Genomic DNA, 12,313 nt, shown 5'->3' with positions numbered 1-12,313 from the left:
GCATCAGGCTTTGTAGACAGGGAGACCACAGCTTGTTTATTCATTATGTCTCTGAAAATATATATTTACATCCTACAATGACTTTCATCATCTGGGGATTTTTGCCCTGGCGGCAGAAATCAAATGCTGGGCCCCACTTAACACGCCTTTTCCTCCCTCTTTCTGTGCATTTTCTATACTAAAATAGCACCAGGCTCAGCTTTGCTGTATGGTAATTTGATTAACAATACTAGTCGAGGAATATGCAACATATAATCAGTAATAAAATAAATAATAAAGTCTGTAAAACTAGATTTTAGGCACATCTTTAAGACATGGCCTCAATGTCAATCACCTTATACAGATGAATTTGGTGATATTCTATATTTTTCTTAAGAAAAGACCAAAAACAACAATGAATATATCTACAAGTACTGTGTGCATCCAAAGCCTGATAGATCTTAATCCTCCTTGCGATGGAGCTACATCAGTCCCACATACCCCACACTGCTGTCAGAAATAGTCACTAGAACATGAAATGTGTATAAATCCGCAGATGAAAATAGTCCCCAACCAACCCACTTCTTACTCCTGTTTGAGCAACACATGCTAAAAACTACAGTGACCTGCTACTTTAGGAAACTGCTTAGCCTTTTTAAAGGACAAGAGTATATTTGTGACCCGTTTTTAAAAGACTTATGTCTTCAGCAGGAACCAATGGGGTTGGTGATGAATGCCACTGACAGAGTAGGGAAGAAACACACTAACACACTTAAATTTAATATAACCAGCCTTATCCTTTCTTGAATGTAAACTGATATTGTGCTTTCGTGGTGAATATTTAGCATAAATTATTCAGTAAAAAAAAAGAAAAAAGAAAAACAAAAGCTTTACTTTATTCCCGTCATCCTACACTTACCGAGCATGTGATGCATGTGAAAAGTCTCAGCTTAAAGTGAATTTAAAAAGAATATATTTAGTCATTAGAGTTGCATGGTTTGTATTCTGTTGTTTGTCACCTGGTAGCTAAATATCAACATTAAACTGTCTGAACAAAGTACTACAATATATTGTCATTACTGCCAGGAGACAGCTCAGTCCCAGTCACTATCTGCTCATCCTAAACTCAGCAGGTGTGTCTTTATTTGCTTTTTAATTTGCCAGGTGACCGGTTGGCTGACTCCACCATCACACTCGCGTTGGCCCTTGAACTCCTTTCTCACGTCACCACGGCCCTTCCTTCACATCCAATCCTGACATGGAGCCCATCAAAGTCCAATCAGAAGGTGGATTGAATGTGACCCTCACCATCAGGCTGTTGATGCACGGCAAGGTATAACAACACACAAAGAAGGTTCAACTTCCTGTTCTGTAACTTTCCTGTTCTGGTTTTATTTTCAAATATATTTCAAAAGAAAATAGATAATTTCCAGTGCGCTTGTGACACAAACACACCTAATGTTGTTTTTTGTGTTTCTGCAGGAGGTTGGAAGCATCATAGGAAAGGTATTTATCACAAATGCAACAAGCAGACCATGTAAAGCATCATAACGCCTGTGAGCATACACAAAGCATCTTAATAATGTTCCTTTTCTTCACTTCCAGAAAGGAGAAACGGTGAAGAAAATGCGTGAAGACGTAAGTAGAACTTAGAGTGTTTCAACACTTCTAATATGTATTTTTGTCTCATAACCATGTATTTTTTGTTCCTTCTCTTGCCCCATAGAGTGGTGCACGTATCAACATCTCAGAGGGGAATTGCCCTGAACGGATAGTCACCATCACTGGGCCAACAGATGCTATTTTCAAGGCTTTCGCCATGATAGCGTACAAGTTTGAGGAGGTATAACATCCATCATCTAAACACTACAGATTCTGTTGTAGCAGTTGTGCAGTTGCACGAGTTCCACATTATAATGAGTCAATAGCACTGGGTATGCTATAGTGGTGAAGTATTCAGATTCTTTACTTAAGTACAAGTATTAATACAACACTGTCAAAATACTCCATTACAAGTAAAGGTCCCGAACTAAAATACAAGTATGTAAGAATAATCAGGAAAATATATAAAAGTTCTTGCAGAAAATGAGCTAATTTATTATACTATTTCCTATTGAACTGCAAGTAATACTTATTTTCATTATGGATTAATCTTCTGATTATTTTCTTCATTAAATCAATTGATTGTTTGGTTTGTAAAAACTCAGAAAAAAAGTGACAAATGCCTCACAATTACCCAGACATCAAAGTCATTCAGTTAAATGATTAAAAATGAATTAAAGTTAAAATAATTTATGCCTATTTTTTAGAAGCTGGAACTATGAAATATTTTTACATAAAGAATGGCCATTCATTTTTACTTAATCGACTGATCTACAAATTTTTCTAGCTGTACTTGTGTATATTGTAAGGCACAGTAGTACAGTATTTTGTAAATATAGCGGAGTAGAAATATAGCATAAAAATAAAATCAGTTAAGAAAATTAGTTCAGTCCATTCAATTTGTACTTAAGCACAGTACTTGAGTAAATGTACTTACATTCTACTAGTTACATTCCATCACTATGCTTTAGTGTCTGTTCTGACTCATTTCCAGATGGAATACAAAGCAGGCATGGCCCTATTATGTAGAACAGAAATGTGCTGATCTAACCTTGCAGCACCCTTTGAAAGTGTGCCAGTATTGTGTTTTGATTTGGGTGCCGTATCAGCATGCTTCCAGCTGGACAGAGCCGAAGTGGCTCCACCAAGACATGACAGATAAACCTGTGCTAGGGTAGTTAAACCTTTGAGATGATCAATTTTTCTGAATTAGTTTTACCTCATTTATGAGAAAGTTAATTTGTTCATATTAAACATCTAATGTTGATCTGGGTGTCAGAGGCCTTCCAGACCTTATTTCATTACATGGAGATGTATACAACGGCAGATTAGATAGATATGATTCTCTTGACTTGAGTGTCAAGTGTGAAGTGTCAAGTAGTGACCTTTCACTGGTCTATATTGGTGGCAGACTAGCTGGTGAACATAGTGGAGCAGTTAGCAGCTAAAGAGACAGATTTTTCCCGGAGGAGGTGGTGGAGACCAAAACCAGAGCTAAAAGGGAGACAATATCACACTTTACATCCATCAGGCGGACACAAACACGACTATGAATGAATGTTGATGTTGCTCCGTAACTGCTGGATGTGTAAATAAGCAACTATTTGCTAACAGGTTCACCATATCAACTTAAAAGTTGAAAATATATATTAATGTTGTGTGTTTACAACTGGTTTCCGCTGCACCCAAGTCATCCAAAAACTATTCTCTAAATACATTAAATCTCAAATAATTGGGGGAGCATGTGCTTGAGTGGAGCATAAATTAGCACACAATGAAAATCCTCGAGTAAAAGTACCTCAAAATTTTACTTAATTGATGTTACATTCCACCACCGGTGTGCATAATGTCAACAAAGATGTAAGCATAATGACAAATATTAATATATGAAGAACATAACAGAGCTACACTAGTAATGGCAAGTGTGTACAATCTGAAGAGCTACTTGGAGGTAGTATTTCTACGAAAGCCACCAATGCAAATCCAGTAATTACTGCTGAATTTGTCAGATATAACCATTTTTTCCCTCCCCTCAGGATATAATCAACTCTATGAGCAACAGTCCAGCCACCAGTAAACCACCTGTAACCCTGAGGCTCGTTGTCCCGGCCAGCCAGTGTGGCTCCCTCATTGGAAAAGGAGGCTCTAAAATCAAAGAAATGAGAGAGGTAGACCGCAAAGAAGAGTAAAAAGTCGTCATCAATACTATTGATCTCCATAAATATATGAATTAAGATATTGCCAGATTTTAGAGGATTTTGCAAATCTCAGTTATCATTTACATAGTTCCCATGTAAGCTTTCTAAATCATATATGTATGGTTCTTATAGTTTCATTTGAAGTTTTAAGTATTGCATATTCCCCCATATGTAAAGCTCAGAGCTATTTTTGCTTCTCTGGTATAATAATGTTTTTATTTCCTCAAATCTATTCAGATTGAATAAAGATTCTTCTTACCTTTAGTCCACAGGAGCTCAGGTCCAGGTTGCAGGGGACATGCTCCCCAACTCCACCGAGAGGGCAGTGACAATCTCAGGGGCCCCAGAAGCCATCATCCAGTGTGTCAAACAGATATGTGTGGTGATGCTTGAGGTACAACAGGGAAGGGAGGGGGAAAATCACAGAAGCGGTATTTACACTGAACATGTGTTGTATTGAAATGGCTGATATTGAAGATAAAGTAGTGCTTACAGTTATAATGCTTACGATGTCCTGGTGTATTTGGTGACACTCTGGTGGTAAGAAAGCAATCTGACTCTGCCTCTAACAATGAAGCCAACCAGCCAACCAGCAAAAATTGGGTTTGAAGAAATCTTACGGATTATAACTTTAATACAGTTTGTTCTGCTGTATAAAGCACTCCCTGGTGATAAAATACACCTTCAAGTCCACCTGTCTTGTTGTCTATTTCTAATACCATTTCATAACTTGTTTTTTTGTGTTTTAATGTCTTGGTTTGCAAATCGGGAAAGTTACCCTTCATTGCTTTGCTGCAAACACATTTGGCATCCCAACTAGCTACAGTAACACATACAGCAGGAACTAGCGATACTGGCCTGTAGGTACGTGTCAAAATTTGGATTATTTGATTTAATATATCGTGCACTTGAACTGATCAGGCTCTCAGCTGACTCTTCTCAACATACCAGTCATACTTCTTTGGATCACAGGGCTACACACTTTGTAGTTGTCTCTCTTTTTCTCGCACCATTAATTTTAACTATCTGCACAGCCAGTTCTCCATTGGGCCGTCATGATGGCACCAGCCATGGATACTAGGAGATATGTGACATTACTGTAAGTCTCTAGAATACGGAGTTCAAAAGATATTTCAAACACACTATGTACAGTAGAGTCATCATTATCCAGTTGAAAGTGATGTTCCAGGTAAATCCAAGTTTAGTTGTGCACTGAACCATGATTTGGGCATTTTATGTCAGCATGAAAACACAGTGAAGAGCACTTTTGTGTGAGTGTCACAGGTTGTCTTCCCTAAGGCACTGTCCCTCTTGGTCTCACTTTATGCAACTTCTTTTCTTTCTTTCTCTCATTTTTATTTCTTTCTTTCTGCTCTAACACTCTCTCCACATCTCACCCTTCTTTCCCCCCCTCCCAAACTCTCTCCTCCTTTGCTCTCCTCAGTCCCCACCGAAAGGTGCCACCATCCCCTACCGCCCCAAGCCTGCCTCCACCCCTGTCATTTTTTCAGGTGGCCAGGTAAGAGCAGACCCACTGGGGGCGTCCACAGCCAACCTCAGCCTCTTACTGCAGCACCAGCCACTGCCTGTTAGTGTCGCACCAGGTTTTATTCACTTTTCCTCCCTTCCTCACTGTCCCCACCTGCCCCCCCAACTAGCATGATACCATCACTGCTGTTTACTGTGCCCTCACTGTCACCCATCACCCGCTGCCACTCAAACCAGTACTGGGATAAATGGCATTAGACCTAATTGGAGAAATTGAATCAGAACACAACATAAGTGTTATTCTCTGTAAGAGGAATCCATCAAGTTTTTGGGAAATTGGCTAACTTACCTTTTAATTGATGAGAACAGAGCCAGTGAAAACATCCTTGTGTTTCCCTTTGATACTAATCCTAAAAAGACAGATTAAAAAACTTAAGCAGACTTTAAAAATTGCACACTCAAGTAAAAATATAGAAAAACACTAAAAAAAATACTTCTAAATTTTATACTAAAATTTTCATTAATTTATGAACTTATTGGACTGCCATCAAGCTAACTCTCCTATACAAAAATAACCTTGTTTTGGTGACAGAGCTGGGCCAACACATCTGTAAGATGAACCAAAGCAGACATGACATTCGGGTCACCTGTAGGAAAATTTATTTACACGGCGAGATGATCAAAACAGACCCGTGCAGGAAACAACACGTTAACGCATGACAGCAGGGCAGGCTAGACTGGGGAGGCTGGGCAGGTGTGTAGACAGCAGGATAAATCAGGTGATCTGCAAAGGAGGGAAAACTCAGTAGGGGCAACTAGTGGACCGGGTGTGAATGACAGCAGATGAGAGTAAACAGCTGAAAATGCTAATATGCAAATAGAGAGAGGGGTAGTAGCAACAGTGCTTCTGTAGATATGATAATATTAGCTTCCTCCTAACACATTCCAGCTATAAATATATATATATATATATATATATATATATATCAAATATTATAAATTCTTAAAAAAATTTTCTTATTAGAATTACAGCTGAGTGATTTACTGTTGACCGACTAGTAGATGATAACTAAGAAACTGATTTCCTCATCAATTTAACAGGAGAGCTGCAATTAATAAACATAAACATTAAAAACGCTTTTCTAGTTGATATAAAATAAAAAAATTGTCTAGAATCACTATCTTTCGACTGAACTTACTTTTATCTCTGGTTACTGTATCGCTGTGGTTGCAGTCTTGGCTGATGAAAATGAAATTTATCTCAGTTCTGACCTCTGTGGCCCCTGTACACCACACATCCAATCGGTCAAGTCACAATACTCCTCTCAGGGCCGCTCCTCTGGTTTCCTCCACACCCTCCCCATCACCTCCCCACTGTCTGAGTTGTCCCTTATTGATTTAGTTCAACTGGATCTGATTGATGAATAGTTGGAGGAACATGACAGGGAGTCTATAGTGCATGACTTTCTTGTAATGTGGCTAAAAATAAAGCTCAAAAGATAAAAAAAAAATATGACTTCATAGAGGTTTTACATTTTAGAAATGTTACTTTTGTGAATTTATCATTTGCTTAGGTGAAATTTTGTTGTAGTTTTACCTTGTCCAAAATGTATTTAATACAGCATTCTATTTTTGTTCCGATGATGTAACAAGATTCTTCTCATGTTTTCAGGCTTATACCATTCAAGGACAGTACGCCATCCCACATCCAGATGTGAGTGCTAACCCCCTCCCTCTGATTTCTCTCTTTGAGTCGCAGGCTCTTTACTCTCTTTCCACCCATATTAATATTAATTGTTAATATTAATACAGCTTTTTTTTTCCTGATATGTACTTCCTATATCTTCTAACTTTTCTGACTCCCTGCCCTCTGTTTGGCATTAAACCTCATGGGGCTTGGCCTGAAGAAGTTACCAGATTTGGCTGGAAATATTGTCCTCAGGGGACTTTAAGTTTTTAGAGTGATTTCCTTCTTTCAAATGAGCTGGTGGCTTCACTTTACTTTAATATGACATAAAAAATAAATTTGGGACCTGAAACTCACTTGATAAAGTAATCCCACTGCAGCAGACATTGTGCCGCTTTTAAATGTATTCAGTATTTTCTTGGAAAAATGTAATTCAGTTCTGAGCTGGGACCATTTTGAGAACTTTTCTTTGTTGGTGTTTTTCTATGTATTCCTGACATTCAACATGCATAACATAAATGGCAGTTGCCAAAATGCATTTCATTCACAATCAATGCTGCTGGAAAATCAAAACCAGAAGACAATCAAGACGTTTCTCAAACAGTCCCTGTTTGCATTAACATAATTAACGTAAGAAACAAATAAAGATGATGTGACAAATCAGCTTTGTCAAGTCACTTCTTCATACGTCATCTGAACTGACATTTTGCTTCCACGTCATTATTCAATTTGACATCATGTCGATATGTTATTTTTATAATAACCAATCAGTCGTGGTTTATGTGTTTATCCCGCTGACTTAATTGTCAGTCAATACAGATGCGGTTCAGGTTGCAAGAAGCAGAACCTTTAACATGTCAAATAAAGAAACATGCTGATTTAATGACATGTTATGTATCTCTGCATCCATGCTCTGCATTTTTGTGGCTCAGTCACAGGAAAATAGATGACATTGTTAATCCCACTTACAAAGCTCTGATTGGAAACAAGAGTCAATTCAGCCATATACACCAGATTCCAGACATGTAAGAATCAATGAAAAAATCTGAGATGGTCTGGAGCCAAGGTATGGAAATAACTCTAAAAGATAAAACCCCAATACAGTGTTAAAGCCTTCTGCACATGGTCACATATAAAAACCTAACTCAGGCCAAGTTCTTTATGAGCTTCTTCATCTCTTCTTCTTTCTTTTTCTCTCTTGGTCTTTGTCCTTCGGTCTGTGTTGTTACTTCTCCTCAGATCCTCTCTCTACTCTTGTAGCATTTCGGACAGACCTGTGTGTGTGTGTGTGTGTGTGTGTGTGTGTGTGTGTGTGCGTGCGCGAGAGTATGTTTTTAACGATGACCTCATAGCTCTGCTGTCCTCCTCCTCCCCCCCTCAGCAGTTGAGCAAGCTCCACCAGTTGGCTATGCAGCAAACCCCCTTTACCCCCCTTGGACAGACCACCCCTGCCTTCCCCGGTACGTACCCACCTACACGACGACCCTCTTTACCAAAGCTCCTTCTCTCGTTTTTACCTGTAGAGACAAACACATTCTATTCCTCCTTTTTTCTCTTTTATCTTCTTTTCCTGTCTCTGTCCTTTCTCTTTTTCTTCTTCTTCGCCGTTCTCCTCCTAATGGTCTCTGTGGTGCTCTGCCATTGACATGGCCTGCTGGTGGTCTGCTCTTGTTGATGTTGAGGTTTCTTTTGTTCTTTGGTCTCCCTTAGTATCCTTTTTTTTTAAATGATGCAAATTCATCAGATTCTTTTCCCATTTGGAGAGTATAAGTCAAATTGTCAGTTGGTATTTTAGTTATATATGTATGTGTATGTAGGCTCTGCTCAGGGCTGAGACAGACTTTCCAGTGATACTGAAATGCTACTGGTCAATAGACAGACTACAGTTCATCAATGTGCCAAACTCTATTTTATGTCCTCTTCCTTCCCTCCTCTCTTTCTGTCTGCTTCCTGTGTTCAGCAGCAGGTCTGGATGCCAGTAACCAGGCCAGTACTCATGAACTCACCATTCCCAATGATGTGAGTACATTTGTCATAACGTGCAAAATGTCCAGTTTGGCAAATTCTTTTTTATTTGGTCATTTGTTACATTTTTTCTGACAGGGATTCATTTCAAACAAAACTGCTAATGACACTTTTTAAAAAACAGTCTTCATTTTGCCTCCTTCACCATAAGCATTTAAAGGCAACATTGTTGACACTTCTGCAGAAATTGCTGCCACACTTATTCAGCAGTTTTGATCATTTGTAGCCATTTTGTGCTATATTGTCACTGCCAATACATTGTACCTTAAAAGTGAAATGCTGCTTTTAGAACATTATGACGGCAAACCTTAAAGTTATAAAATAAAGGTTAATGGGACATTTTGATCATATTAACTAACTCCTTGAATATTTAAATCCATTTTCAGAGAGATTGGAAGGATACATTTTTAATTTATTAGTTAAATTATACATTAAATTCCCCAAATACACACTGTCAAAAAATTTATTATTTTTTAACACGGATTCCTGTTGAAGTTTCAAGCGATACAATTTGACAGTAGTTCAGCTGCAACTACTGAGTGCTTCTTCTCTACAGCAGAGATATAGTGCAGCCAAAGGCAGTTGGCATTATAAAGTGGATGTCCTTAATGGAAAAGACTTGTTGGACCAAAGTAAGAATTAATAAAGTTATAGCTGAGAGGCTGACAAAAACTGGCCCGTACTTACATGCATCATAGTGAAGCCATGTCTGGTCAAATAGCGTCAGATAAAAAAGTGTCAATCTATGTCTCTTTCATGGCCATCCTATTTTCTTCCCAGCTAATAGGCTGCATAATCGGACGCCAGGGAACCAAAATCAACGAGATCCGTCAGATGTCTGGGGCGCAGATTAAAATTGCTAACGCCATGGAAGGGTCATCGGAGCGCCAGATCACAATCACAGGGACCCCTGCTAACATCAGCCTGGCCCAGTACCTCATCAATGCACGGTCAGAGCTCAATGGCTGTTACAGTCTCCTTTTTCATGGTACTGTGGAAGCTGCGACATGTTTCCGTTTTGAAATAGAAAAGTGCCAAATTAGAGGCTCTCAGGTTGTCGTGTTCTTGCAAAAGCACCTGTTTCTCCAAATGAGAATAAAACAATATCAAGCCCCCTGTCTGTAGGCATTTATCTTTGTTTACCATTGCTGTTGTGGTTTTTAAACTCAATGTGCTGTGTCTGCTAGCCTCCATTTAAAAATTTGTTGCAATTTCATATTAAAAAAGCTGCTAATTAAAATGTGTCTAGTTATATCTCGTTTTGTTCCGTACAAAATACAACTATAAAATGTATTGTTTTACGTTGGGCTACATGCCGGACTATTTGTTGGCCAGGGGCAGTGACTTGATGTTTTTACACTTTGACGTCATGGTTTATTACTCATCACAGCAATCTAACTGTAACCATACTGTAGTTACATTGACTACTCAAAAGCAAAAGCATCCAATATCAGTGTTTTGTTGGTTGGTTTATTTATTTAAGATGATTCTACATTTGACAGCATCTACATACAACTCAATTCAATTTCAATTCAATTTTATTTATATAGCGCCAAATCACAACAACAGTTATCTCACAGCGCTTTTCATAAAAGAGCAGGTCTAGACCATACTCTATGATGCTATTTACAGAAGCACAACAGTTCCCACCAAGAGCAAACACTAGGCGACAGAGGCAAGGAAAAACTTCCTTTTAAGAGGCAGAAACCTGGAGCAGAACCATGGCTCAGGGTGGGCGGCCATCTGCCTCGACCGGTTGGGGTGAGAGAGAGAGAGAGAGAGAGAGAGAGAGAGAGAGCCTACACAATATACACACAGAGGTACAGACAGTAAAGGTGATGTTGCTATAGACTAAACGAAAAATGGTACAGATATTTATAGTAGTGTTAATGGTAACAGTCATAATGTTAATGATTTATAATAACAATAATAACAATAGGACTAGTAACAATAGTCGTTGCAGCAGAGGGCGCCGAGCAGGAACACGGGGGCAGCAGGTGACCTGCAGCTACAGATCCAGACTCCACAGCTCCAGAGCCAGAAACACCTGCAGGAAGTGATAGGAGGAGAGAGGAGAGGGACGAGAAAGCACAAGACTACCGTTTAGGGGAGAAGTTGTGTTAGTAACATGCAATGATAGGATGAGGTTGCATACAGAGGGAGAGAAAGTATATATAAAGTAAGAAGGAGCTCAGTGCATCATAGGAAGTCCCCCGGCAGTCTAGGCCTATAGCAGCATAACTAAGGGATGGTTCAGGACTCACCTGAGCCAGCCCTAACTATAAGCTTTATCAAAGAGGAAAGTCTTAAGCCAACTCTTAAATGTGGAGATGGTGTCTGCCTCCTGAACCCAAACTGGAACCTGGTTCCACAGGAGAGGATAGCTGAACGCTCTGGCTCCTAGTCTACTTTTGGAGACTCTAGGGAACCACAAGTAACCCTGCATTCTGGGAGCGCAGTGCTCTGGTGGGGTAGTAAGGTACTATGAGCTCTTTAAGATAAGATGGTGCCTGACCATTAAGAGACCATTTGTAGGTAAGAAGAATGATTTTAAATTCTATTCTGGATTTTAGCAGAGGGTGCCGAGCAGGAACACAGGGGCAGCAGGTGACCCGCAGCCACAGATCCAGACTCCACAAATGAAAGAAACAATATAGAAATCACTTAATATTTGCCAACCCCAAATGGCAAACCCCTAATTTGGGGTTTAAATGCAGGCTTCTTTGAAGAAAATGAGAAAAAAGAAATTATTGCTTACCTTCCAATGATCTCCTTTCAGGTTCAGAGACGTGGCGGCCATGTGGAACGACCCATCTTCCATGACCACATCCTGAGATCCCTGACTGGCTCCTCTGTTTGGCCCTTTCCAATGACTGACTACCGCAGACAACCCCGATGAAGCCCTTCGGACTCTGGCTCTGGCTCTCTGAAAACCCCTGACCATCTTCCCGCCCTGGTTCAAAGTTGATTTCAGAGAGCCATATTCAATTTATAAAAAAATTACAAAAAAGAAACTCTCTGTTGATTAGGTTTTTTTTAGAGAACTGTTCAAGCATGTTGAATGTTTATTAGGAACAACTTGTGTTAAATCTTTCTTATTTTTCTCTCTCTATCTATTACTTTCTCTCTCTCTCTCTGTCAGTGCTGCGTCATAGAACATCATTTAAAAGTAAAAAAAGTTCTAGTAAAAGATTGAACAGTTTTGTAGAACGTAGTTATTGCATATTACAGCTGCTCAGTGATGCTATCGGCAGAGTGTGTGGTGGGATGTAGCCAAATTATCAAATTTTGATAATATATTTTAAAAAGAAAAAAAATTGGACTGTTCTGCTTT

At 39.2% G+C, this 12,313-nt stretch overlaps 1 protein-coding gene and 1 long non-coding RNA gene across 2 annotated transcripts; one reads left to right on the top strand and one right to left on the bottom strand.

Annotated features, from left to right (window-relative positions):
* The first annotated feature begins 1,237 nt into the window (after positions 1-1,237).
* Positions 1,238-11,983, top strand: LOC123970609 (poly(rC)-binding protein 3-like). The gene is made up of 13 exons (XM_046048741.1): positions 1,238-1,312; positions 1,462-1,485; positions 1,585-1,617; positions 1,706-1,822; positions 3,618-3,749; positions 4,045-4,173; positions 5,224-5,367; positions 6,940-6,981; positions 8,339-8,418; positions 8,699-8,748; positions 8,918-8,973; positions 9,760-9,929; positions 11,759-11,983. The coding sequence occupies exons 1-13, from the start codon at positions 1,238-1,240 to the stop codon at positions 11,811-11,813; spliced, it is 1,107 nt and encodes a 368-aa protein (XP_045904697.1). The 3' UTR covers positions 11,814-11,983.
* Positions 3,444-6,007, bottom strand: LOC123970617. The gene is made up of 4 exons (XR_006825025.1): positions 5,844-6,007; positions 5,617-5,677; positions 4,039-4,167; positions 3,444-3,726 (listed from the first exon to the last, which is right to left on the bottom strand). It is a non-coding gene; the product is annotated as an uncharacterized LOC123970617 (long non-coding RNA).
* Positions 11,984-12,313: the final 330 nt, after the last annotated feature.

This window comes from Micropterus dolomieu, linkage group LG01, assembly GCF_021292245.1.
Source record: "Micropterus dolomieu isolate WLL.071019.BEF.003 ecotype Adirondacks linkage group LG01, ASM2129224v1, whole genome shotgun sequence".
Classification (NCBI taxonomy): Eukaryota; Metazoa; Chordata; class Actinopteri; order Centrarchiformes; family Centrarchidae; genus Micropterus; species Micropterus dolomieu.
This window is presented reverse-complemented; position numbering and strand designations above follow the sequence as displayed.

Coding starts and splice junctions, on each gene's coding strand:
- LOC123970609 (XM_046048741.1), top strand. CDS start 1,238: ATGGAGCCCATCAAAGTCCAATCAGAAGGTGGATTGAATGTGACCCTC. Junction 1,486..1,584: donor TTGGAAGCATCATAGGAAAG/GTATTTATCACA, acceptor CTTCACTTCCAG/AAAGGAGAAACGGTGAAGAA. Junction 9,930..11,758: donor CAGTACCTCATCAATGCACG/GTCAGAGCTCAA, acceptor ATCTCCTTTCAG/GTTCAGAGACGTGGCGGCCA.